The 27,659-nt window shown below is 38.1% G+C and overlaps 1 protein-coding gene across 1 annotated transcript in view; it reads left to right on the top strand.

Moving 5' to 3' along the window:
• Window positions 1–27,659, top strand: part of MEIKIN (meiotic kinetochore factor) — a 130,207-nt gene that overhangs the window by 7,657 nt on the left and 94,891 nt on the right. The window contains exons 5-7 of the mRNA XM_036847283.1: window positions 3,106–3,243; window positions 9,466–9,585; window positions 25,760–25,799. Coding sequence (XP_036703178.1) covers window positions 3,106–3,243; window positions 9,466–9,585; window positions 25,760–25,799 — 298 coding nt within the window. The remainder of the gene's footprint in view (window positions 1–3,105; window positions 3,244–9,465; window positions 9,586–25,759; window positions 25,800–27,659) is intronic.

Genomic DNA, 27,659 nt, shown 5'->3' with positions numbered 1-27,659 from the left:
CTGGTGTTGCCAGAAGATGGAGCACCAGGGCTTATCAGCTTGTACAGATATGGGGCAGAAGGGGAACATGGAGCAGTGAGGTTTAAATCTGTCAAACACTAAAAAATGCAATCAGTTTTTTAAATATACTGGTCTAGAATTCTGTACTCAGCTAAACAATCACTCAAGTGTGAAGATAGTATAAAGAAATTTTTTAGACAGGTCTTCCATGCACCTTTTCTCAAGAAATGAAGAAGATAGTCCAGCAAAACCAGAAAGTAAATCAATAAAGAAGAAATCATGAGATCCAGAAGTCAGAGGCTCTAATACATAAAATACGTGAAAGAATTTCTTAGGATCATGGTAAAGTGAAATCCCGGGAAGACATGTGTGCAGCATGTCTAGAGGATAACCAGTCCAAATTTGAGCAAGTGTATTGAGATCTCCAGTAGCAATATTTTTTTAAAAAAGAGAAAAAAAAAAGAAGGAAAGAGGAGGAGAGAGAGAGAGGCAGGGAAGGAGGAAGGAAGGAAAGAAAAGAAAAGAAAAAGAAAAGAACTGATAGATAACCTGGCATTTAAAAAAAATTGTTGAGAGGAAATTTACACTTTTGCAAAAAGTTGGGATGAAATGGGTACTTAGAAAACTAATTAAAAATTAGGTTATCAATAACTCAAAGGAAAAACAAAAACTTGTAGCAAAAAGGTGATATAAATAATATAGCTCATAGTACATGGCTCAGCTCTAAATATATTTAAGCAGTCATAATGATAGAATCATTGAATACATTTAATTTAAAAATATAGAGGAAGATATTAAAAGAAACAATAGAGTTAATAGGGTTGAAAACAGTTGTTTCATTATGATGGGGGTTATGAAACAAGAGGTTTTTGATAAAAGCCTTGTAGAACTATTTGACTTTTTTAAATGTATGGTATAATTTGATATAAATGTAATTTTAAGTGCATTTACATTTCTAACTTGTGACACCAGAAACAACTTTCTACTGTTATAATCAGGAACATTTGTTTATTCTTTTCTCTACCAAACTACCTAGATGGTGAGTACAGGGCTTTCCTAATTTCCAAGCCTGGCTTGAGTTCTGGGTTTGGTGGAAGGGTTAGCTCTCCTGCGAGTGGTATTCATGGAATTTTGAGAGGTGGAAGGCACGAGAGATGTAGCAACATGTCGGTGAGAAGGATGAAGACAGAGTGAGAAAAGTAAAAAGTAGCAAGGACAGGGAAGGACACTCTAGGGCAGCTGAAATAGGGGAAGCAAAAGATACTTAGAGGCATAACTTACCTCTGACGTCTGAAGAGGTGAAGAAGGATGGTAACTTGAGTCAGTCAATTTAAGTGTTGCACTGGTGGCTGGAGGAGGTGGCCAGGTAGGAAACAATTGTCAACTTTAAGGAGGGGGTTGGAGTGGAAGAGAAGGGTGTGATAAGGTCAAAATGGGAAGGATAAAGAGTTAGTTGTCTCAGGTAGGTAATGGATGAGCAGAGATAGGTATAGATAGGGCAGGGCAGAAGATAATGGGTTTTCAGAGTAATGCTCTCCTTTCATCCCTTACCCCACACCCCGACAGTTTCTATTATCGTTGACCTCTGTTTTATCATGTTGGAAGTGTTTGATAAATGCTGGCTGACTATAGCAGAGTATATTTTCCCTTTCCTTACTAAATCTTCTGGTTCTTCAAATAAATACTAAGTTCTATCCCATTTATTGGAAAGGTTTTCATTCTAGTCTACTCTCACAGGGATGACTTTAAGACCTCCGATTCTGGGAGATTTTCTGTTCAGATATTTACCCCAATTTCCTACTGAGATGTTTGTTTTCTTATTACTGAGTTTTCGGAGTTCTTTATATTTTGGATTCCAGTCCATTTACAAATGTTTTCTCTTAATCTATGGCTTGTCTTCTCACCTTAACCATCTCTTTCAAATAAAAGGTTTAAAATTTGATGAAGTCCAGTTTATCACTGCTGTTGTTTTATGAATCATCCTTTTAGTGTTATATCAAATAAATCTTTGCCTAACTCATTGTCATGAAGATTTTCTCCTGTGTTTTTTTCTAGAAGTTTTGTAGTTTTAGGATTTGCATTTAGAATCATGATGCATTTAGAGTTAATTTTTTATATGATGGAAGGTATGAATGCAAGTTGTTTTGTTTTGCTTTTGCATATGGATATCCAGTTCCAACATAATTTGTTTAAAAGAATATGCTTTCTCCACTGACTTGCCTTTGCATCTTGGTCAAAAATCAGTTACTCTTATATGTGTGAGTCTATTTCTGGGCTCTCTGTTCAGTTCCTTTGATCTATGTTCCTTTGAGTCTCTGTTTATGCTCATTGTTTTTTGTTTTTTTAAAAAATTATTTATTTATTTATTTTATTTATGGCTGTGTTGGGTCTTCGTTTCTGTGCGAGGGCTCCCTCCAGTTGTGTCAAGTGAGGGCCACTCTTCATCACGGTGCGCAGGCCTCTCACTATCGTGGCCTCTGTTGTTGCGGAACACAGGCTCCAGACGCTCAGGCTCAGCAACCGTGGCTCACGGGCCCAGCCGCTCCGCGGCACGCGGGATCCTCCCAGACCAGGGCTCGAACCCGCGTCCCCTGCATTGGCAGGCAGACTCCCAACCACTGCGCCACCAGGGAAGCCCATGCTCATTGTTTTTTAAATGGAATAACTAGAATCACTGTTTCTTCTTCTCAGCTAGTTAGCTTACAGTTATTGGGTTACTTTTATATAAAACTTGCATTTAAAAAATTAGGTATACATTTTATTTATTTATATTTATTTTTTATTGAAGTATAGTTGATAAAACTTGCATTTTTGAGCCAAGAATTATAACTGAACCAAAGTAGGGAAGGAATAAATTATAAAACTTTGAAAAACAATGGAAAAGGTTTATACTACATTTTCTCCATATCAAATACAGAATTATTTTCTCAGATTAAAGTACAATTTAAGATTGTGTAAAATAATATGCCTTTTCAGTTGTATGTGTAATTTTACATTATTAGTATACAACTGCATGTACATTTCTACAACTTTGAATTCTTAGGATTTTGAATCTGTTTACTGTTGAAACATTTTACCCTTTTTGTTTGTTTGTTTATTCTACAGGACTAAGTTTACAGCATGATATTTCTAGCTCTCTTCTAAGTTACTCAATCACAGACTCTTATACAGAATACAAGAGTTTTGAAGAGAGTTTAAGTAGCTTCCCATCGCCTGAACTCTTCAGAGGATCAGATTATTTAGGTGAGAAAATAATTTCAACCTTAATTTGCTCCACTATAGAGATTGCTCCTTTGTCCACAAATCCTGCAATGAATAACGTTCCTTTTCAGGAGGTATACTTATCTTCCACCAAAACCTTCTTCTGCCTGCTATCCATTGTGTTCCATTCTCAGTCACATAGGACTATAGATCAAAAGCCCTCAGATCAGGGAAGGATGAAGAGATTAGCATTTACATGTAATACATATCCAGTTAGTAAGCAGTTTTGCACATAACATATGTATACTTGTTCTCTTGAACTATGGGCTATCTTTTATTTCCTGTACTTCTCTTACTTTTCAATAACTAAAAGGTTGACTAGACCATCTCCCTGTCTGAATTTTTTCTACAAATTAAGAGTTATTTACATTTACTATATGTATAATTAAGAGCCTTTGGTTAATGATGCAGATTGAACACATGCCTTCCTCCACAACTTTGTGCAATGGCTTTTTAAAAAAGACATAAGCACATAAGAGTAAAGAGAATGGGAAAGAATAAAGCATAAAGTTTGGAAAGCTAGAGAGCAAATGGTCTGATAAAGCAGAATTGAAAAAACTGAGTCCTAAGTCAACAATGGGAATACCCCAGAAACAAGTTAGTTTGTACAATACCATAGTATCCCAGAAAAGTTTTCAATGTGGCTTGTAAAATACTTCTAAGCCATAGAGATCCCACTTAGCCATTTAGGGCCCCCTCTTAAATATGAGCAGAGAGCCAAGGACTACTAGACTTCTGAGAAAACCCTCTAACATAAAACATAGAGATCAGAACAAAGCAAAATATGGTAGTGAGTCAGTAAGGTGTTGGAATAGGAAACCCTAGACCTGCCTTCCCCCAGGGACACACCAATTCAACAATACATGGACTAATTCCCTTTGTGAGAAATCTAAAAACTAGCTGAGGGGCTCCTGTACCCCAGGCAAGCTTAAGACCAGTCACATCAAAGGCAGTAGGAAGGACTTCCCTGGTGGCACAGTAGTTAAGAATCCACTTGCCAATGCAGGGGACACGGGTTTGATCCCTGGCCCGGGAAGATCCCACATGCCATGGAGCAACTAAGCCCATGTGCCACAAGTACTGAGCCTATGCTCTAGAGCCCGCGAGCCACAACTACTGAAGCCCGCACACCTAGAACCCATGCTCAGCAACAAGAGAAGCCACCACAATGAGAAGCCCGTGCACCACAACGAAGAAGAGTAGCCCCCACTCAACGCAACTAGAGAAAGCCTGCGCACAGCAACAAAGACCCAACGCAGCCCCCCCTCACCCAGAGAAGCCAGTAGGAAAATTCAAGACACCCTTTCACCATAATTCACACCCCCAGCACAGGTTGGCAGGAAACCTTCAGCTCCCAGCTTCTCCCTAGGGAGGGAGGGAAAGGACTGAAGCATGTGTCAAAAGTTCTCAATTTTCTGGGAATGGTCAAAGAATTGCCTACTATCTTATCTGCCTCAGAGGGCTGATGGGACCTGACATACTCTAGAAGTCTGATGAGTGCTGAAGCAAAGATAGTATTTTGTCCCAGCATAAAAACATTCACTAGATCCCAGCTTCTCTCTGGGGTGGGAAAGAGTTGGACTGTGTCCAACATTCCAACATTTCCGGGGGCTGCTCAAAGGAATAGTTTTTGTCTCATCTGTCTTGGAACACTGATGGGACTTGGTGTATTCTAGATTCCTCATGGGCACTAAGAACAAAGACTATGGTTTGAACTGGAAAGAAGGTTTGAGAGGATCCCAGAATCTCTGGTTGGGAAGATTGGTGAAGGTCTTCTGTACGAGGCCTATCTGTGAAGACTGGGAGAGGTGGCTGTTTTTTCTAATGTGCAGATACCAACACAAATCATTAAAGAAAAAGAAACAGGGAAACATGGTCCTAAAAATGGGAATAAGATAAAGCTCTAGAAACTGACCCTAATTAAATGGAAATATATGAACTACCTGACAAAGAATTCAAAATAATTGTCATAAAGATGTTCAACAAATGTTCATAAAGAGCTCAGGAGAACAATGCACGGAAAAAATGAGAATTTTAAGAAAGAGATAGGAAAAAAGTTAACCAAAAAGAAATCTTAGAGCTGAGAAAAACAGTAAATGAATTTAAAAAACCTAGTAAAAGAGATTGGACTAGATCAAGCAGAAGAAAGAATTGGCAAACTCAAAGATAAGTCATTTGAAATTATCCAGTCAGGGAGCAAAAAGGAAAAAGAATATAAAAGAATGAAGAAAGTTTGAGATTTCTGTTAAGAAAACAGATCAGTATATGGATTGTGGGAGTCCCATAGGGAAAAGGGAGGTAGGAAGGGAGGGAAAGAGAAAGGACCAGAAGGCTTTTTCACAGAAATGGTGGCTGTAAACTTCCTAAGTCTGGGGAAGGAAATGTACATCCAGACCTAGGAACCCCAACAAACCTCAAATAAGATGAACCAAAGAAATTCACATGGGTGCACATAATCAAATTGTCAAAAGTCAAAGACAAAAAGAGAATTTTGAAAGCAGCAACTAAAAAAGCGACTTGATATGTACAAGGGGACCCCATTAGACTATCAGTGGATTTCTCAGGAGAAACCTTGCAGGCAAGAAGGGAGTGGAATTTTATAGACAAAGTGCTGAAAGAAAAAAACTGTCAACCAACAATACTCTAACCAGCAAAGCTGTCCTTAAGAAATGAAGAGAAGATAAGGAATTTTCCAGACAAACAAAAGCTGAAGGAGTTAATCATCACTAGACCTGCCTTACAAGAAATGCTAGAGGGAGTTTTTCAAGTTGAAACAAAGGACTCTAAAACAGCAACATAAAAGCATATGAAAGTATAAAACTCACTGGTAAGTATATAGACAAATATAGTAATACTATAACAGTGACACATAAATCACTTTCAATTCTAGTATAAAAGTTAAATGACAAAAGTATTAAATATAACTATAAAAATATGTTAATGGATACACCATATAAAAGGATGTAAATTGTAACATCAGTATTGCAAAGTGTGTTTGAGGGGTGACGTAAAAGTGTAGAGTTTTTGTTAAATTGTTATCAGCTTAAAGTAGACCGTTTAAACTATGTTTTGTGTAAGCCCCATGGTAACTACACACACAAAAAATGCCTATAGAGTAAACAAAAGAAAAATAGAAAGGAGTCAAAGCATATCAACATAAAAGAATCAGTGAAAGACAAAGGAACATGGCAAGAGAGGAAAGAGAGGCAAAAGAACTACAAAACAGAAAACAATTAACAAAATTGTAATAGTCCTTCTCTATCAGTAATTACTGTAAGTATAAGTGGATTAAACCCAATCAAAAGACAAAGAGTGGCTGAATAGATTGAAAAAAAATCCAGCCATATGCTGTCTACAAAAGACTCATTTTAGATTTGAGGACACACATGGACTGAAAGTAAATGGGTGGGGAAAGATACTCCATGCAAATGGTGACCAAAAGAGAGCAGGAGGGGCTATACTTATATCAGATAAAAATAAACTTTAAGTCAATAACTATTATAAGAGACAAAGAAGGACATTATATAATTATATAAGGGTCAATTCATCAGGAACACGTAACAATTATGAATAAATATTCACCCAACATCAGAGCCCATAGCATATGAGGCAAACACTGACGGAAATGAAGGTAGGAATAGGCATCAATACAATCATAGTAGGAGACTTCAGTACCCCCACTTGTAATAATGGATAGAACATTTGGACAGAAAATCAACACTTAACTGATTTCAAAGTATCAATATATTGCAAAGCTACAGTAAATATAACATTATAGTACTGGCAATACAGACATATAGATCAGTAGGACAGAATAGAGGGCCCAGAACTAAATCCATAAATATATGGTCACCTGATCTTTGACAAGAGTGCCAAGAATACACAATGTGGGAGAAATAGTCTCTTCAACAAATGATGTTGGCAAAACTGGGTATCCACATACAAAAGAATGAAATTGGACCCATACCTTATATCATACAGAAAAGTCAACTCAAAATGTAGTAAGGACTTAAACGTGAGAACAGCAACTGTAAAACTCCTAGGAGAAAACATAGGGGAAAATCTTCATGACAATTGGTCTTGGCAGTTATTTCTTTATGTGACACCAAAAGCACAGGCAACAAAAGCAAAATTAGACAAGTGGGCCTTGATAAAACTAAAAAGCTTCTGCACAGAAGAAATAACAACAGGGTGAAAAGGCAACCTATAAAAAGGGAGAAAATATTTGCAAACCACATATCTGATAAAGGATTAATATCCAAAATATATTGGAAACTCCCACAATTCAAAAGGAAAAGAAATCCAAATAACCTGATTAAAAAATGACAAAGAACTTGAATAGACATTTCCCCCAAAGAAGACATTTGCATTGCCAACAGGTATATGAAAAGATCACTAACCATTAGGGAAATGCAAATCAAGACCATAGTGAGATATCACCTCACAACTCTTAGGATGGTTATTATTTAAAAAAAAAAAGTGTTGGCAAGGATATGGAGAAATTGGACGCCCTTGTACATGTTGATGGGAATGTAAAATGGTGAAGCTGCAATGGAACACTGTATGGCAGTTACTCAAAAAATTAGAAGTAGAACTATCATATATGATCCAGCAATCCCACTTCTGGGTATTTATTCAAACTAATTGCAGTCAGGATCTAGAAGATATATTTGCACTCCCGTGTTCATTGCAGCCTTTTTCACAATAACCCAGTGTGGAAACAACCTAAGTGACCATTGAGGGATGAATGGAGAAAGAAAATACAGTATATTCATACAATGGAATATTATTCAGCCTTAAAAAAGAAGGAATATTGGGGTATATGTATATGTATAGCTGATTCACTTTGTTATAAAGCAGAAACTAACACACCATTGTAAAGCAATTATACTCCAATACAGATGTTAAAAAAAAAAAAGGATATCCTGCTATATGCAACACTATAGAAGAACTTTGAGGACACTATGGTAAGCGAAATAAGCCAGTCACAGGAAGAATAATACTATATGATTCCACCTGTATGAGATATCTAAAGAAGTCAAATTCATAGAAGTAGAGAGTAGAATGTTGGTTGCCAGGGCCCTGGAAGAAAGGGATGTGGGGAGCTGCTATTCAACAGGTATAGTTTCAGTTATGCAAGATGAATAGGTTCTAGAAATCTGCACAGCACTGTGCCTACAGTCAACAATACTCTATTGCACTCTTACAAATTTGAGAGTATGTCTCATGTTAAGTGTTCCCACCATAATAAAATTAAAAATAAGAGAAGAAACCAAGCAGAAATAGGAATACAAGGAAGATACTGGAAAAAAAAACTTCACTGAGATAAAAAAATGTGTATTGCATCCATTGAATAGGAATAGGATGCTGTGAAAAAAAAAGAGGGGGTGAATATTCAGAGAACAAATTAAATGCAGTAGCAAAATGGAAAACTCAATAGAAGGATTAGAAGATAAGTTGAGGAGATTTCCCAGAAAAAAAAAAAAAAAGTCAGGAGGAAAACACAAAAAATGGAGAAAAAAGGTAAGTTAGAGAAGCAATATATGAAATCTAATATCAAATAATAGGAGTTCCAGAAAAAGATAATGAAATAAACAGAAGGAAGAAAATTATCAAAGATACAATTCCAGAACACTTTCTAGAGCTAAAGAATATGATTTCTGGGTTAAAAGGGCCGTACTGTGCCTAGCACAATAGATGAAAAACACCAAGACTAAACATTATGATATTTCAGAACATCTGAGGATGGAATAAACAGAATGGATTTATACAATTTGGTAGAGTTTAGGATTAAATAGATGAAAAATATGGAGAAAACTAAACAAACAAGACTTTTATTGACTTCAGGAAAAACAAAAGGTGGTCATGGTATACCACAAGAGTAAAAACTAGGATTTTTATGGCAATTTATCATCATAATGTCTACATTGAATATTGGCCTAACTAAATATGTGATATAATAATATGAGGACAATGGGAAAAGTGGGGAAAAGGAAATAAGAGTATTAGGGCACTGCGATAGCCCAAAGATTATTTAATATCCTGATGCCGTCAAGGCTTGTCTTTTTTCCTCTGTCTCACACAAACTTTCTTCAGTTACCATAGCTTGGTATGGGCTGGGGTCCTAAGTTGAGGAGGAAAAGGTAATGTGCCACTTGTGTGCTGTTGTTCAAAATTTTGTGCCATTTCTCCCTGCTTTTTTAGATTGGGAGTGTCCCATGTTGGAAGAAAACATGCTATGTAAGAATTCCACTCTTTTGGACACCAGTAAAGCAGTACCGATAGAGAAGGCAGTACAGTTTTCAAACCTCTCTGCAATTTTAGGTAAATTTCACATTCTTTTTCCTCATGTCACAAGGGGAAACCCTTGTCTATATTGGAAAAGCAAAGTATTTTTTCTTTTGAATGATTTCTAAGCTAAATTCATTGATTAGGATGACCTTTGGCTACACATCATACCTGACTAATAGTAAGTAGCTTAAGTACATATGGGTTTACTTTTTAAAAACATTTATTTTGAATTTTAGACTTGCAGAAAAGTTGCAAAAGTAATACTAAGGGTTCCCATATACCTCCCATCCAGCTTTCTGAAATATTATCTTATACAATTGTAATACAATGGTGATAATCAGGAAATTAACATTGGTATTAAACTGTTAACTAAACTACAGACCTTATTCATGTTTCACCAGTTTTTCCACTAACGTCTTTTCTTCTGTTTCAGGATCCTATCTAGGATCCTACATTGCATTAGATTGTTATTTCTCCCTTAGTCTACTGAGGTCTGTGACAGATCCTCAGTGTTTGTCTTTCATAAGCTTGATACTTTTGAAGATTACTGATCAGTTATTTTGTAGAATGTCCCTCAGTTTGAATTTGTCTAGTGTTTTCTCATGATTGGAAAGAGATTATGCAATTTTTGATAAGAACACCACAGAAATGATGTTGTATTAAGGAATTCTTAATGTCAGTACATATATCTTATTACTGGTGATGTTAAACTTCACTTGATTAAGGTGGTATCCGCTGGTTTTCTCCACTGTAAAGTTACTAGTTTCCCTCTGTAGTTAATAAATACCTAGAAAAAGATAGTTTGAGACTCCATAAGTCCTGTTTCTCCTCAAACTTTCATTCACTGATATTACCATTCATCAGAAGAACTTGATTGCCACAGTTCTTACTGTGGTGTTCATCTCATGGTGATTTTCTACTTCACTCTTTCCTGTTACATTTATTAATTGGAATTCTGTTGTAAAATAACTGCCTATTTTCTGCCATTTATTTATTCAATTATTTCTAGCAGTATGGACTCATGCATATTTATTTTATTTTATGGGTTAAAATCCATTCCTCCCTCCCTCCCTCCCTTTCTTCCTTCCTTTATTCTACTATACACACAAAGAAGCTTCAGAATTGTTAACCCAGATCCCTGTGAGAAATACATTTACTAAGTAGATTACTACAGCATTTATGTACAGTTCTGTTTGTCTTCAGCATTACAGCATCCAATCAACATACTCTTTTCCAAAGTTAGGTAGATTAGTTCTTTTCCTCTCCCCTTTCAGTGAAATTGTTATTCACTTGTTATATAGTTAGATTCCTTTGGTAGTATTGGATTCAGTTTTTGATCCCCCTTTCCTGTTTGATTTTGTTTATTTATTCAAGGAGGGGGGCTGTGTGAAGGTATGTGAAACATTACTATGGTTCTAAGAGTGATTGCTATACAAAAAAATATTCTCAGAAAAGTATTGCTTTCTCTTTCTTCTACTGCTTCTGTGATCCCTTTCCCCTCTTCTTTCTACCCGGTTTCCACCCACCCCTTATAGGTAAGCAGTCTCTTTAGTTTATGCTTTATCTTTCTTGTGTTTCTTTTACACAAATGAACAAAGCCCTATGTATTTTCTTTCTTTTTTAAATTGAGGTGTAGTTGATTTACAGTATTGTGTTAGTTTCAGGTATACAGCAAGGTGATTCAGTTATATATATATATATGTATTTTTCAGATTATTTTCCATTTTATATTACTGCAAGATGTTGAATATAATTAATTCCCTGTGCTATACAGTAAATCCTTGTTATCGATACTTATCTATTTTATGTATAGTAGTTGGTATCTGTTAATCCCATACTCCTAATTTGTCCCTCCCCCCTTCCCTTTACCCTTTTGTAAACATGTTTGTTTTCTATGTCTGTGAGTCTGTTTCTGTTTTGTATATAGATTCATTTGTATTATTTTTTAGATACGACATGTAAGTGATATCATATATTTGTCTTTCTCTGTCTGACTTACTTCACTAAATATAATATTCTCTAGGTCCATCCATGTTGCTGCACATGGCAATATTCCATTCTTTTTATGGCTAATATTCCATTATATATATATGTAATATACATATCACATCTTCTTAAGCTAGTCCTGTATTGATGGGTACTTGGGTTGTTTCCACGTCTTGACTGTTGTAAATAGTTGCGCTGTGAACATTGGGGTGCATGTATCTTTTTGAATTAGAGTTTTCATCTTTTCTGGATGTATACCCAGGAGTGGGATTGCAGGATCATATGGTAGCTCAATTCTAAGTTTTTTGAGGACCCTCCATACTGTTTTCCCTAGTGGCTGTGCCAGTTTACATTCCCACAACAGTGTAGGAGGGTTCATTTTCTCCACAGCCTCTCCAGCATTTTTATTTTTTTTTGGTATACTTTTTCATGATAGCCATTCTGACAGGTGTGAGGTAATACCTCATTTGGTTTTGATTTGCATTTCTCTAATAATTAGCAGCGTTGAGCATCTTTTCATTTGCCTGTTAGCCATCTGTATGTCTTCTTTGCAGAAATGTCTATTTAGGTCTTCTGCCCATTTTTTGATTGAGTTGTTTGCTTTTCAATATTGAGTTGCATGACCTGTTTGTCTATATTGGATATTAACCCCTTGTCAGTTGCATCATTTGCTAGTATTTTCTTCCATTCTGTAGGTTGTCTTTTCATTTTGTTGATGGTTTCCTTTGCTGTGCAAAAGCTTTTAAGTTTAATTAGGTCCTATTTGTTTATTTTTGCTTTGATTTCTTTTGCTTTGGGAGACTGATCTTCGAAGATACTGCTATGATTTATGTCCAAGGATGTTTTTCCTGTGTTCTCTTCTAGGAGCTTTATGGTGTCATGTCTTATTTAGGTCTTAAACCATTTTGAGTTTATTTTTGTATATGGTGTGAAGGAGTGTTCTAATTTCACTGATTTACATGTAGCTATCCAGCTTTCCCAGCACCATTTGCTGAAGAGACTGCCTTTTCTCCATTGTATATATTCTTGCCTGCTTTATTGTAGATTAATTGACCATAGGTGCGTGGGTTTATTTCTGGGCTCTCTGTTCTCTTCCATTGATCTATATGTCTGTTTTTGTGTCAATACCATGCTGTTTGGATTACTGTAGTATTGTCTGAAGTCTGGAAGGGTTATGCCTCCTGCTTTGTTCTTTTTTCTCAGTACTGCTTTGGCAGTCTGGGTCTTTTGTGGTTCCATATGAATTTTCAAATTATTCGTTCTTGTTCTGTGAAATATGTCATAGATATTTCGATAGGGATTGCATTAAATCTATAGATTTCTTTGGGTCGTATGGCTATTTTAACAATATTAATTCTTCCAATCCAAAAGCATGGAATATCTTTCCATTTCTTTGAATCACCTTCAGTTTCCTTAATCAGTGTTTTATAGTTTTCAGCAAATAGGTCTTTCATCTCCTTGCTTAAGTTTATTCTTAGGTATTTTATTTTTTGATGTGATTTTAAACAGGATTATTTTTTACTTTCTCTTTCAGATATTTCATTATTAGTGTAAAGAAATGCAACAGATTTGTGTATATTAATCTTGTATCCTGCTACCTTGCTGAATTCATTTATTAGTTCTGATAGTTTTTGTGTGGAGACTCTAGGGTTCTTATATAGAGTATCATGTCATCTGCAAATAATGACAATTTTACCTCTTCCCTTCCATTTGGATATCTTTTTGAAGAATTTTTTTTTATTGAAGTACAGCTGATTTACAGTGTTGTGCCAATCTCTGCTGTACAAACAAGTGACTCAGTTACACACATATATATTGATACATTCTTTTCCATTATGGTTTATCCCAGGAGATTGGATATAGTTCCCTGTCCTATACAGTAGGACCTTGTTGTTTATCGATTCTAAGTGTAAGAGTTTGCATCTACCAACCCCAGATTCCCAGTCTATCCCTCTCCCTCCCCCCCTCCCCCTTGGCAACCACAAATCTGAGTCTTTCTCTGTTTTGTAGATAGGTTCATTTGTGCCATATTTTAGATTCCACATATAAGTGCTATCATATGGTATTTGTCTTTCTCTTTCTGACTTACTTCGCTTAGTATGATAATCTCTAGGTCCATCCACATTGCTGCAAATGGCATTATTTTGTTCTTTTTTATGGCTGAGTAGTATTCCATTGTATATATGTACCACATTTTCTTTATGCATTCATCTGTCTATGGACATTTAGGTTGTTTCCATGTTTTGGCTATTGGGAATAGTGCTGCTCTGAACATAGGGGTACATGTATCTTTTTGAATTATGGTTTTGTCCAAGTATATGCCCAGGAGTGGGATTGGTAGATCATATGGTAATTCTGTTTTTAGTTTTCTGAGGAGCAGCCATACTGTTTTCCATAATGGCTGCACCAACTTACGTTCCCACCAACAGTGTAGGAGGGTTCCCTTTTCCATTTGGATACCTTTTATTTCTTTTTCTTGTCTGATGGATGTGACTCAGACTTCCAGTGCTATGTTGAGTAGAAGTGCCAAGAGTGGGCATCCTTGTCTTATTCCTGAATTTAGTGGGAAGGCTTTCAGCTTTGCACCGTTGAGTATTAGGTTGTCTGTGGGCTTGTCACAACTGGCTTTTATTATGTTGAGAAATGTTCCCTGTATACCCACTTTGGTGAAGGTTTTTATCATGAATGGATGTTGAATTTTATCAAATGCTTTTTCTGCATCTATTGAGATGATCACATGGTTTTTGTCTTTCCTTTTGTTAACGTGATGTATCACATTGATTGATATGCATATGTCAAACCATCCTTGCGACCCGGGATTGAATCCAGCTTAATCATAGTATATGATCCTTTTTTTGTACTGTTGGTTTTGGCTTGCTCATATTTTATTGAGGATTTCTGCATCTATATTCATCAACGATATTGGCCCGTGATTTTCTTTTTTTTGTAATATCTTTATCTGTTTTTTTTTTTTTATCAGGGTGACGGTGGTCTCATAGAACGAATTTGGGAGTATTCCCTCCTCTTCAATTTTTTGGAATAGTTTGAGAAGGACTGGTATTAGTTATTTGTATGTTTGGTAGAATTCCCCAGGGAAGCCGTCCAGTCCTGAACTTTTGTTTGCAAGGAATTTTTTAAGTTACAGATTCTAGTTCATTTCTAGTGATTGATCTGTTCAAATGATCTGCTTCTCCTTAACTCAGTTTTAGCAGGCTGTTTGTTTCTAGAAACTTGTCCATTTCTTCTTGGTTGTGCAGTATGTTGGCTTATATCTGTTCATAGTATGCTTTTTTTTTAAAAATTCTATGACATCAGTTGTTATTTCTCCTCTTTCATTTCTTTTCTTGTTTATTTGGATCCTCTTTCTTTTCTTCTTGGTAAGACTGGCTAGAGGTTTGTTGATTTTGTTTATGTTTTCAAAAAAAAAGCTTTTGGTTTTACTGATCTTTTCTATTTTTTTGATGTCTTATTTATTTCCTCTCTGATCCTTATAATTTCCTTTCTTCTCCTGACTTTGGGTTTTATTTGTTCTTCTTTTTCTAATTCTTTTAAGTAGTAGGTTAGGTTGTTTGAGATTTTTCCTGTTTCTTGAGGAAGGCCTGTATTGCTGTGAACATCCTTAGAATTGCTTTTGCTGTGTCCCATAGATTTTGTATGGTTGTGTTTTCATTTTCTTTGTTTCAAGGTATTTTCTGATTTCTTCTTTGATTTCAACATTGACCCATTGGTTTTTTTAGTAGCATGTTGTTTAGTCTCCATGTATTTTTGTTCTTTTCCTGTTTTTCCTTCTGTGGTTGATTTCTAGTTTCATACCATTGTGGTCAGAAAAGATGCTTGAAATAATTTCTGTCCTCTTAAATTTGTTGGGGCTTGTTTTGTGACCTATTATGTGGTCTATTGTGGAGACCATTCCATGCACACTTGGGAAGAATGTATATTTTGGGTTTTTTTGGATGTGGTGTCCTATAGATATCAATTAAGTTCAATTGGTCTATTGTGTCATTTAGGACCTCTGTTGACTTTTTGATATTCTGTCTGGGTGATCTCTCCATTGATGTTACTGGGGTGTTAAAGTCTCCTACTATTACTGTATTATTATCCATTTCTCCCTTTATGTCAGTTAGTATTTGCTTTATATATTTAGGTTCCCCTATATTGGATACATATATGTAAATGAGTGTAATATCTTCTTCTTGTATGGATCCCTTTATCATTATATAATGCCCTTCTTTGTCTTTCCTTATGTCTTTTGTTTTAAAGTCTTTTTTGTCTGAGTATTGCTACCCCCACTTTCTAGTCATTTGTGTTTGCATGAAATATCTTTTTCCATCCCCTCACTTTCTGTCTGTGTGTTTCGTTTGCCCTGAACTGAGACTCTTTTAGGCAGCATATTGTAGGTTCTTGTTTTTTATCCAATCTGCCACTCTGTGTCTTTTGATAGGAGCATTCAGTACATTGACCTTTTTTTTTTTTTTTAAGTTATTTTTTGTTGTTGTTGTTGTTGTTTTATACAGCAGGTTCTTATTAGTCATCAATTTTATACACATCAGTGTATACATGTCAATTCCAATCACCCAGTTCAGCACACCACAATCCCCACACCCCCCGCGGTTCTCCCCACTTGGTGTCCATACGTTTGTTCTCTACATCTGTGTCTCAACTTCTGCCATGCAAACCGGCTCATCTGTACCATTTTTCTAGATTCCACATACATGCGTTAATATACAATATTTGTTTTTCTCTTTCTGACTTACTTCACTCTGTATGACAGTCTTTAGATCCATCCACGTCTCAACAAATGACTCAGTTTCGTTCCTTTTTATGGCTGAGTAATATTCCATTGTATATATGTACCACATCTTCTTGATCCATTCATCTGTCGATGGGCATTTAGGTTACTTCCATGACCTGGCTATTGTAAATAGTGCTGCAATGAACACTGGGGTGCATGTGTCTTTGAATTATGGTTTTCTCTGGGTATATGCCCAGTAGTGGGATTGCTGGGTCATATGGTAATTCTATTTTTAGTTTTTTAAGGAACCTCCATACTGTTCTCCATAGTGGCTGTATCAATTTACATTTCCACCAACAGTGCAAGAGGGTTCCCTTTTCTCCACACCTTCTCCAACATTTGTTGTTTGTAGATTTTCTGATGATGCCCATTCTAACTGGTGTGAGGTGATACCTCACTGGAGTTTTGATTTGTATTTCTCTAATAATTAGTGATGTTGAGCAGCTTTTCATGTGCTTCTTGGCCATCTGTATGTCTTCTTTGGAGAAATGTCTGTTTAGGTCTTCTGCCCATTTTTGGATTGGGTTGTTTGTTTCTTTAATATTGAGCTGCATGAGCTGTTTATATATTTTGGAGATTAATCCTTTGTCTGTTGATTCATTTGCAAATATTTTCTCCCATTCTGAGGGTTGTCTTTTCGTCTTGTTCATGGTTTCCTTTGCTGTGCAAAAGCTTTGAAGTCTCATTAGGTCCCATTTGTTTATTTTTGTTTTTATTTCCATTACTCTAGGAAGTGGATCAAAAAAAGTCTTGCTGTGATTTATGTCAAAGAGTGGTCTTCCTATGTTTTCCTCTAAGAGTTCTATAGTGTCCAGTCTTACATTGAGATCTCTAATCCATTTTGAGTTTATTTTTGTGTATGGTGTTAGGGAGTGTTCTAATTTCATTCTTTTACATGTAGTTGTCCGGTTTTCCCAGCACCATTGAAGAGACTGTCTTTTATCCATTGTACTCCTTTGTCATAGATTAGTTGACCATAGGTGTGTGGGTTTATCTCTGGGTTTCTATCTTGTTCCACTGATCTATGTTTCTGTTTTTGTGCCAGTACCGTATTGTCTTGATTACTGTAGCTTTGTAGTATAGTCTGAAGTCAGGGAGTCTGATTCCTCCAGCTCCATTTTTTCCCTCAAGACTGCTTTGGCTATTCGGGGTTTTTTTGTCTCCATACAAATTTTAAGATTATTTGTTCTAGTTCTGTAAGAAATGCCATTGGTAATTTGATAGGGGTTGCATTGAATCTGTAGATTGCTTTGGGTAGTATAGTCATTTTCACAATATTGATTCTTCCAATCCAAGAACATGGTATATCTCTCCATCTGTTGGTATCATCTTTAATTTCTTTCATCAGTGTCCTAAAGTTTTCTGCATACAGGTCTTTTGTCTCCCTAGGTAGGTTTATTCCTAGTTATTTTATTCTTTTTGTTGCAGTGGTAAATGGGAGTGTTACCATAATTTCTCTTTCAGATTTTTCATCATTAGTGTATAGGAATGCAAGAGATTTCTGTGCATTAATCTTGTGTCCTGCAACTTTACCAAATTCATTGATTACATCTAGTAGTTTTCTGGTGGCATTTTTAGGATTCTCTATGTATAGTATCATGTCATCTGCAAACAGTGACAGTTTTACTTCTTCTTTTCCAATTTGTATTCCTTTTATTTCTTTTTCTTCTCTGATTGCCGTGGCTAGGAATTCCAAAACAATGTTGAATAATAGTGGTGAGAGTGGACATCCTTGTCTTGTTCCTGATCTCAGAGGAGATGCTTTCAGTTTTTCACCATTGAGAATGATGTTTGCTGTGGGTTTGTCGTATATGGCCTTTATTATGTTGAGGCAGGTTCCCTCTATGCCCACTTTCTGGAGAGTTTTTACCATAAATGGGTGTTGAATTTTGTCAAAAGCTTTTTCTGCATCTATTGAGATGATCATATGGTTTTTATTCTTCAATTTGTTAATATGGTGTATCACATTGATTGATTTGTGTATATTGAAGAATCCTTGCATCCCTGGGATAAATCCCACTTGATCATGGTGTATGATCCTTTTAATGTGTTGTTGGATTCTGTTTGCTAGTATTTTGTTGAGGATTTTTGCATCTATATTCATCAGTGATGTTGGTCTGTAATTTTCTTTTTTTGTAGTACCTTTGTCTGGTTTTGGTATCAGGGTGATGGTGACCTCATAGAATGAGTTTGGTAGTGTTCCTTCCTCTGCAATTTTTTGGAAGAGTTTGAGAAGGATGGGTGTTAGCTCTTCTCTAAATGTTTGATAGAATTCACCTGTGAAGCCATCTGGTCCTGGACTTTTGTTTGTTGGAAGATTTTTAATCACAGTTTCAATTTCATTACTTGTGATTGGTCTGTTCATATTTTCTGCTTCTTCCTGGTTCAGTCTTGGAAGGTTATACCTTTCTAAGAATTTGTCCATTTCTTCGAGGTTGTCCATTTTATTGGCATAGAGTTGCTTGTAGTAGTCTCTTAGGATGCTTTGTATTTCTGTGGTGTCTGTTGTTAACTTCTCCTTTTTCATTTCTAATTTTATTGATTTGAGTCCTCTCCCTCTTTTTCTTGATGAGTCTGGCTAATGGTTTATCAATATTGTTTATCTTCTCAAAGAACCAGCTTTTAGTTTTATTGATCTTTGCTATTGTTTTCTTTGTTTCTATTTCATTTACTTCTGCTCTGATCTTTATGATTTCTTTCCTTCTGCGAACTTTGGGTTTTGTTTTTTCTTCTTTCTCTAGTTCCTTTAGGTGTAACGTTAGATTATTTGAGATTTTTCTTGTTTCTTGATGTAGGCTCGTATAGATATAAACTTCCCTCTTAGAACTGCTTTTGCTGCATCCCGCAGGTTTTGGATCGTCGTGTTTTCATTGTCATCTGTCTCTAGGTATTTTTTGATTTCCTCTTTGATTTCTTCAGTGATCTCTTAGTTATTTAGTAACGTATTGTTTAGCCTCCATGTGTTTGTGGTTTTTACGTTTTTTTCCCTGTAATTCATTTCTAATCTCATAGCGTTGTGATCAGAAAAGATGCCTGATATGATTTCAATTTTCTTAAATTTACTGAGGCTTGATTTGTGACCCAAGATGTGATCTATCCTGGAGAATGTTCCGTGCGCACTTGAGAAGAAAGTGTAATCTGCTGTTTTTGGATGGAATGTCCTATAAATATCAATTAAATCTATCTGGTCTATTGTGTCATTTAAAGCTTCTGTTTCCTTATTTATTTTCATTTTGGATGATCTGTCCATTGGTGTAAGTGAGGTGTTAAAGTCTCCCACTATTACTGTGTTACTGTCGATTTCCTCTTTTATAGCTGTTAGCAGTTGCCTTATGTATTGAAGTGCTCCTATGTTGGGTGCATATATATTTATAATTGTTATCTCTTCTTCTTGGATTGATCCCTTGATCATTATGTAGTGTCCTTCCTTGTCTCTTGTAACATTCTTTATTTTAAAGTCTATTTTATGTGATATGAGTATTGCTACTCCAGCTTTCTTTTGATTTCCATTTGCATGGAATATCTTTTTCCATCCCCTCACTTTCAGTCTGTATGTGTCCCTAGATCTGAAGTGGGTCTCTTGTAGACAGCATATAGATGGGTCTTGTTTTTGTATCCATTCAGCGAGCCTGCATCTTTTGGTTGGAGCATTTAATCCATTCACGTTTAAGGTAATTATTCATATGTATGTTCTACTACCATTTTCTTAATTGTTTTGGGTTTGTTTTTGTAGGTCCTTTTCTTCTCTTGTGTTTCCCACTTAGAGAAGTTCCTTTAGCAGTTGTTGTAGAGCTGGTTTGGTGGTGCTGAATTCTCTTAGCTTTTGCTTGTCTGTGAAGCTTTTGATTTCTCCATCGAATCTGAATGAGATCCTTGCTGGGTAGAGTAATCTTGGTTGTAGTTTCTTCCCTTTCACCACTTTAAGTATATCATGCTACTCCCTTCTGGCTTGTAGAGTTTCTGCTGGGAAATCAGCTGTTAACCCTATGGGAGTTCCCTTGTGTGTTATTTGTCGTTTTTCCCTTGCTGCTTTTAATAATTTTTCTTTGTCTTTAATTTTTCCCAATTTCATTACTATGTGTCTCAGCCTGTTTCTCCTTGGGTTTATCCTTTATGGGACTCGCTGTGCTTCCTGGACTTGGGTGGCTCTTTCCTTTCCCATGTTAGGGAAGTTTTCAACTATAATCTCTTCAAATATTTTGAGTCTGGTCCTTTCTCTCTCTCTTCTCCTTCTGGGACCCCTATAATGCGAATGTTGGTGCATTTAATGTTGTCCCAGAGGTCTCTTAGGCTGTCTTCATTTCTCTTCATTCTTTTTTCTTTATTCTGTTCTGCAGCAGTGAATCCCACCATTCTGTCTTCCAGGTCACGTATCCGTTCTTCTGCCTCAGTTATTCTGCTATTGATTCCTTCTAGTGTAGTTTTCATTTAAGTCATTGTATTGTTCATCTCTGTTTGTTTGTTCTTTAATTCTTCTAGGTCTTTGCTAAACATTTCTTGCATCTTCTCAATCTTTGCCGCCATTCTTTTTCCGAGGTCCTGGATCATCTTCACTATCATTATTCTGAATTCTTTTTCTGGAAGGTTGCCTATCTCCACTTCATTTAGTTGTTTTTCTGGGGTTTTATCTTGTTCCTTCATCTGGTACATAGCCCTCTGCCTTTTCTTCTTGTCTATCTTTCTGTGAATGTGGTTTTTGTTCCACGGGCTGCAGGATTGTAGTTCTTCTTGCTTCTGCTCTCTGCTCTCTGGTGGATGAGGCTATCTGAGAGGCTTGATGGGAGGGACTGGTGGTGGGTAGAGCTGGGTGTTGCTCTGGTGGGCAGAGCTCAGTAAATCTGTAATCCACTTGACTGTTGATGGGTGGGGCTGGGTTCCCTCCCGGTTGGTTGTTTGGCCTGAGGCAACCCAACACTGGAGCCTAGCTGGGCTCTTTGCTGGGGCTAATGTCAGACCCTGGGAAGGCTTACACCAAGGAGTACTTCCCAGAACTTCTGCTGCCAGTGTCCTTGTCCCCATGGTGAGCCACAGCCACCACCCTCTCTGCAGGAGACCCTCTAACACTAGCAGGTAGGTCTGGTTCAGTCTTCCCCGGGGTCACTGCTCCTTCCCCTGGGCCCCAATGCACACACTACATTGTGTGTGCCCTCCAAGAGTGGAGTCTCTGTTTCCCCCAATCCTGTCGAAGTCCTGCAATCAAATCCCACTAGCCTTCAAAGTCTGATTCTCTAGGAATTCCTCATCCCGTTGCCCGACCCCCAGGTTGGGAAGCCTGACGTGGGGCTCAGAACCTTCACTCCAGTGGGTGGACTTCTGTGGTGTAAGTGTTCTCCAGTCTGTGAGTCACCCACCCAGCAGTTATGGGATTTGATTTTACTGTGATTGCGCCCCTCCTACCGTCTCATTGTGGCTTCTCCTTTGTCTTTGGACGTGGGGTATCTTTTTTGGTGAGTTCCAGTGTCTTCCTGTCGATGCTTGTCCAGCAGCTAGTTGTGATTCTGGTGTTCTCGTAAGAGGGAGTGAGAGCACGTCCTTCTACTCTGCCATCTTGGTTCCTCCCTTCCAAAAAAAATCTCATTGACCTTTAAAGTAAGTATTGATAGGTATGTACTTACTGCCATTTTAAGTTTTGTTTTCCAGTTGTTTTTGTAGTTCTTCTATGTTTATTTCTTCTTCTTTTTGTTTTTCCTTTTGTGGTTTGATGGTTTTCTTTTTTTTTAATTTATTTATTTAATTTATTTATTTTTGGTTGCATTGGGTCTTTGTTGCGGTGCACGGGCTTCTCATTGCGGTGGCTTCTCTTGTTGCAGAACACAGGCTCTAGGCGCCCGGGCTTCAGGAGTTGTGCCTCGTGGGCTCTGGAGCACAGGCTCAGTAGTTGTGGCGCACGGGCTTAGTTGCTCCGAGGCATGTGGGATCTTCCCGGACCAGGGCTCGAACCCATGTCCCCTGCATCGGCAGGCGGATTCTTAGCCACTGCGCCACCAGGGAAGCCCTGATGTTTTTCTTTTGCAGTATGCTTGAGTTCCTTTCTTTTTGGTTTTTGTGTATCTTTTGTGTGTTTTAGATTTGTGGTTACCCTGGATTACAAGTATGTTGACCGATAATTATATGTGCTTGCTTTAGACTGATAGTCGTAGAAGTTCAAGCACATACTAAAAGCTCTACATTTTATACTACCCTCCCCCACATTTTGTGACTTTGATGTCCTATTTTACATCTTCATGCTTATCCTTTTGCTGTTAATTGTAGTTATAATCATTTTTACAATTTTTTTGATTGTTTACTCTATGTACTGGCTTATTTAAGTGATCATCAATCCTTTTATATATTTGCCTTTCCTATTGTGATTTTTCCCATTCCTATAGACCTTGCTTCTTCTTTATTTATTTTTATTTTATTTTTTAAGATAAATTTATTTATTTATTTATTTATGTTTGGCTGTGTTGGGTCTTCGTTGCTGTGTGTGGGCTTTCTCTAGTTGCGGCAAGTGGGGGCTATTCTTCATTATGGTGCACGGGCTTCTCATTGCAGTGGCTTCTCTTGTTCTGGAGTGTGGGCTCTAGGCACGCAGGCTTCAGGAGTTGTGGCTCGTGGGCTCTAGAGCGCAGGCTCAGTAGTTGTGGTGCATGGGCTTAGTTGCTCAGCGACATGCGGGATCTTCCCAGACCAGGGATCTAACCAGTGTCCCCTGCATTGGCAGACAGATTCTTAACCACTGCACCACCAGGGAAGTCCCACTTCTTCTCTATTTAGAAAAGACCTTTCAATATTTCTTTTAGGGTAAGTGTAGTACTGTTGAATTCTTTTAGGTATTGCTTGTCTGAGAAATTCTTTATCTTTCCTTCTATTCTAAATGGTAATCTTGCTGATAGGGTATCCTAGGTTGCTGGTTTTTCTCTTTCAGGACTTTGAATATACCATGCCACTCCATTATGGCCTGCAAAGTTTCTGCAGATAAATCAGCTGATAGCTTTATGGGGGTTCCCTTGTAACTGACTCTGTTTTTCTCTTGCTGCCTTTAGAATCCTCTCTTTAACTTTTGCCATTTTAATTATGATATATCTTGGTGTAGCTCTGTTTGGGTTCATCTTGTTTGGCACCCTCTGTGCTTCCTGTACCTGGATATCTGTTTCCTTCTTTAGGTTTGGGAAGTTTTCAGCCATAATTTCTTCAAATACATTTTCCATCCATCTCTCTTTTTCTCCCTCTATAACCCATATTATGTGCAGGTTGGCACGTTTTATAATATCCCATACATCGCATATGTTGCTTTCATTTTTTTTTATTCATTTGTCTTTCGATCTGCTGTTCTGATTGGATGATTTCTATTATTCTATCTTCCAGATAACTTATTTGTTCTACTGTGTCATTTAGTTTGCTATTCATTGCTTCTAGATTGGTTTTTATCTTGGTAATTGAATTGTCCATTTTTGATTGGTTCATTTTTATAATTTCTAGTTCCTTGTTACAGTGATCTGCATTTCTATCAATAATCTTTCTTATTTATGTTAGCCTTTTTATTACCACCTTTTTGAGTTCAAGTTCTAGTAGACTGGTGAGCTCTGTTTCGTTGTTTTTTTCTTACAGAGGATCTTTGTTCTTTTAATTCGGAGTGGTTCCTCTGACTTTTCATTTACTTAACTTTGTCTCTGTTAATTTAAGAGAAACAGTTATCTACTATGGTCTTGAAAGGGTGGTTTTATGTGGGAGCATCCTGGTGCAGGCTGTGTGTGTCCAATGTTTTGGTGCAAAGGCTGGTTTTGGTATAGACACCAGCCATGTCTTTCCTCAGGTTTTGCTGGCTGTTATCCCCTTGATAGGGGGTGTGGTTCATGCTAGAGTATCTAGAGCCTATGCAGAATGTGAGGCAGGGCTTCCTCTCTGCTCTGTGGCTGTCACCACTTTGTCAGAGGCAGGTCTGCTCCCCAGTTGTTGGATTAGAAGCTCTGAGGGTTGGGTCTGATCAGGCTCTGTTGCCCTTGAGTCTGTCCCCTGCCCCAAAGCAAGTGAGGCTTGTTCGGTCACAGAGAACCTGTGTGCCACCTGAGTAGGCATCTGTGATTCTGCTCAGAAGCTGCTTAAGTTCGCGTCCCTTTCTCTGTTGTATTTGTCCCAGATATAGTGCAAGGCTGTGGTGTGACATAGGCTGGGGCTGGCGGTCAGGGCATTGTGGATATAGGAACTGAGGTGGCTGTGCTTCCTCCTGAGATCTGGGCTGCCTCTGTGGCAGACATCTCCCAAGACCTGCCTGCTCCAGATCTACCACTAAGGTGTGGTGTGGAATAGATGGAGCCGGGGCACTCTCACTGGGAGCCGAACCACCACCTATTCCTGAGCGTGCTGACAATGGCCTCCACGGCTCCACCCAGATCACACTCCAGGCCCTCTGGGTGGTCTCTGTGTAGCTAGATGGAGCCCTTTCCCAGAGCCTATGTGCTCAAAGTTCAGGGCTTAACCACTGCACACTCTTTTTTTTTAATTTTTATTTATTTATTTATTTATGGCTCTGTTGGGTCTTCGTTTCTTGTGCGAGGGCTTTCTCTAGTTGTGGCAAGCGGGGGCCACTCTTCATCACGGTGCGCAGGCCTCTCACTATCGCGGCCTCTCTTGTTGCGGAGCACAGGCTCAGTAATTGTGGCTCACGGGCCCAGTTGCTCCGCGGCATGTGGGATCTTCCCAGACCAGGGCTCGAACCCGTGTCCCCTGCATTGGCAGGCAGATTCTCAACCACTGCGCCACCAGGGAAGCCCTGCACACTCTTTTGATGCCACCCTATGTGCACGCTGACAGTACCCACCACAGCTCCACCCGGATCACACCCCAGGCACCCTGGTCTGTCTCTGGGTAGCTAGATCAAGTCTTTGCCCAGAACCTACGCCAGGCTATAGTGTGGAGTGAGTGGGGCTCGGGTACTTGCCCCTTTGGGTTGGGAAGTGCCATGAGGTTCTCTTTGCCCTGATTGTTAGCAAGCCAGAATGTGTGTGTACTCCTTAAGGTAGAGTCTAGGCTTTTCCAGCCCTTCTGTCTGTCTCAGCAGATTTCCCAGCAGGCCAGGGTGCTTGTCTCCTGTGCACAGGACCCAAGGACTGTGATGCCCAGGTTGGGCTTGACTTGCTCACTCCCCAGGGCGAGTGTCCACCCATGTAGACCTTTTCTTCCTTACAGATCTCTCCCAGGGGCACAGGTCCTGATCCAATGCCTTTTTTTTCCATCTCACCTGGTTATGTGGAGATCTGTCTCACAGCTTTGGTTGTATAGGAATTTTTCTGCCAGTTTCCAGTTAGTTTTCCATGAGAATTATTCTACATGTATATGTATTTTTGATGTGTTTGCTGTGGGAGGTGAGTTCCACATTCTCCTATTCTGCCATCTTGGTTACCCTCCCCTGAATTATATTCCTAATAGATTGTTTTTTTCCTTTCTTAGGTACCTCTTCAGAAGACTATCAGAAATGCCATAGAAAAGTGTAAGAACTAACATTTTGAAAGTTGTTGTGCTTTTAAAAGTTTGTGTACTAATAGTTATACAGCAAGTATGATTGGTAACCCACAAATTCAGGTGTTTGTTTATTCAATATTTGTTGAGGACTCACTGTATACGAGAACTGTTCTGATTGCTGGAGGTGTATTTGCTATCTATCCATCTGTCTGTCTGTCTGTCTATCTAATTGCTGTAGTGAACAAAATTGATTAAAAACAAAATCTCTGCCTTCTTTGAGTCCACATTCTAGTTGGAGGAGATGGACAATAAATAAATAAGCAAGTAAATTTATACCATGCTATATGGTAATGAATGCTATGGAGAAAAATAAAACAAAATAGGGGACTAGAGAGTATTGGGATAGAGATTTGCTCTTTTAAGTAGTGTGGTCTGAGACTCACCATTGAAAAGGCAGCATTTGAGCAGAGACCTAAAGAAGGAGACAGAGCAAGCTGTGTAACTCATTGGAGAAAAGAGCATTCCAGGTAGAGGGAATAGCTGAAGCCATGCCCTGAAGCAAGAAGGCCTGGGCTCCTGGTGTGAAGTTAAGGAGGAGGAGTGAGGTAAGAGATAAAGTGAGAGAAGAAGCAAGAGGCCAGATCATATAAGGCATTTTAGTCAAATATAAGTGAATTGGAAGGCCTTTGAAGGGTTTAGAAGGATGATATGATACGACTTATGTTTTAAAAGAATCATGCTAGCTGCTGTGTTGAGAATAGACTATGATGAGGCAAAGAATTAGGGAAATTATAGTTAGGAGACTACTGCCCTAATCTGGGCAAGAAATATTGGGAGTATGGACCAGAGTGGCAAGAGGGGAGATAGTGAGAGGTAGGATTTTGGATATATTTTGAAAGCAGAACTAAGAGGATCCACTGAAGGACTGAGTGGTGAAGTATGAAAGCAGTCAAGGCTAACACCATGGTTTTGGCTTGAGCAACTGGAAGGATGGAGTTGCCATTTATTAAGATGGGGAAGACTGAGGAGAAACATATTACCAGGGGCAGATGAGTTGGGCTTAGGGCATGTAGACTGAAGGGTAAGGTATGTGAGAGAGATGTTCAAGGAGGTGGTCACATTCTGGATCATGAATACCTTAAGAGCTGGTATTTTTATTTTTTCCTGAATATGATGAGAGCCTATGAAAGATTTTCAGTAGGACTGTAAAATATAATGATTTTTTAAAAAATTTATTTATTTATTTTTGGCTGCGTTGTGTCTTCGTCGCTGCGCGCAGGTTTTCTCTAGTTGCAGCGAGTGGGGGCTACTCCTCCTTGCGGTGCGCAGGCTTCTCATTGCAGTGGCTTCTCTTGTTGCAGAGCACGGGCTCTAGGCGCGTGGGCTTCAGTAGTTGTGGCATCTGGGCTCAGTAGTTGTGGCTCACGGGCTCTAGAGCGCAGGCTCAGTAGTTATGGCACACGGGCTTAGTTGCTCCGTGGCATGTGGGATCTTCCCAGACCAGGGCTCGAACCCGTGTCCCCTGCATTGGCAGGCAGATTCCCAACCGGTGAACCACCAGGAAAGCCCCATATAATGATTTTTTTAACACCTAATCTTCAAAGGTTGAAAGAACTTACACAAAATTCATACAAATTTAAAAACAAAGTCAGGAGACACCATCAAGAAAGTGGAAAGACAGTATACACAATGGGAGAAAATATTTGCAAATCATATATCTAATAAGGGAATTGTATGCAGAGTATGTAAAGAACTCTTACAACTCAACAATAAAAGGACAAATAATCTGATTTAAAAATGGACAAAGCATCTGAACAGGTATTTCTCCATAGAAGATAAACAGATGGCCAATAAGCACATGAAAAGATACTGAATATCATTATCCATT

Source organism: Balaenoptera musculus, chromosome 3 (assembly GCF_009873245.2).
Source record: "Balaenoptera musculus isolate JJ_BM4_2016_0621 chromosome 3, mBalMus1.pri.v3, whole genome shotgun sequence".
NCBI lineage: Eukaryota > Metazoa > Chordata > Mammalia > Artiodactyla > Balaenopteridae > Balaenoptera > Balaenoptera musculus.
This window is presented reverse-complemented; position numbering and strand designations above follow the sequence as displayed.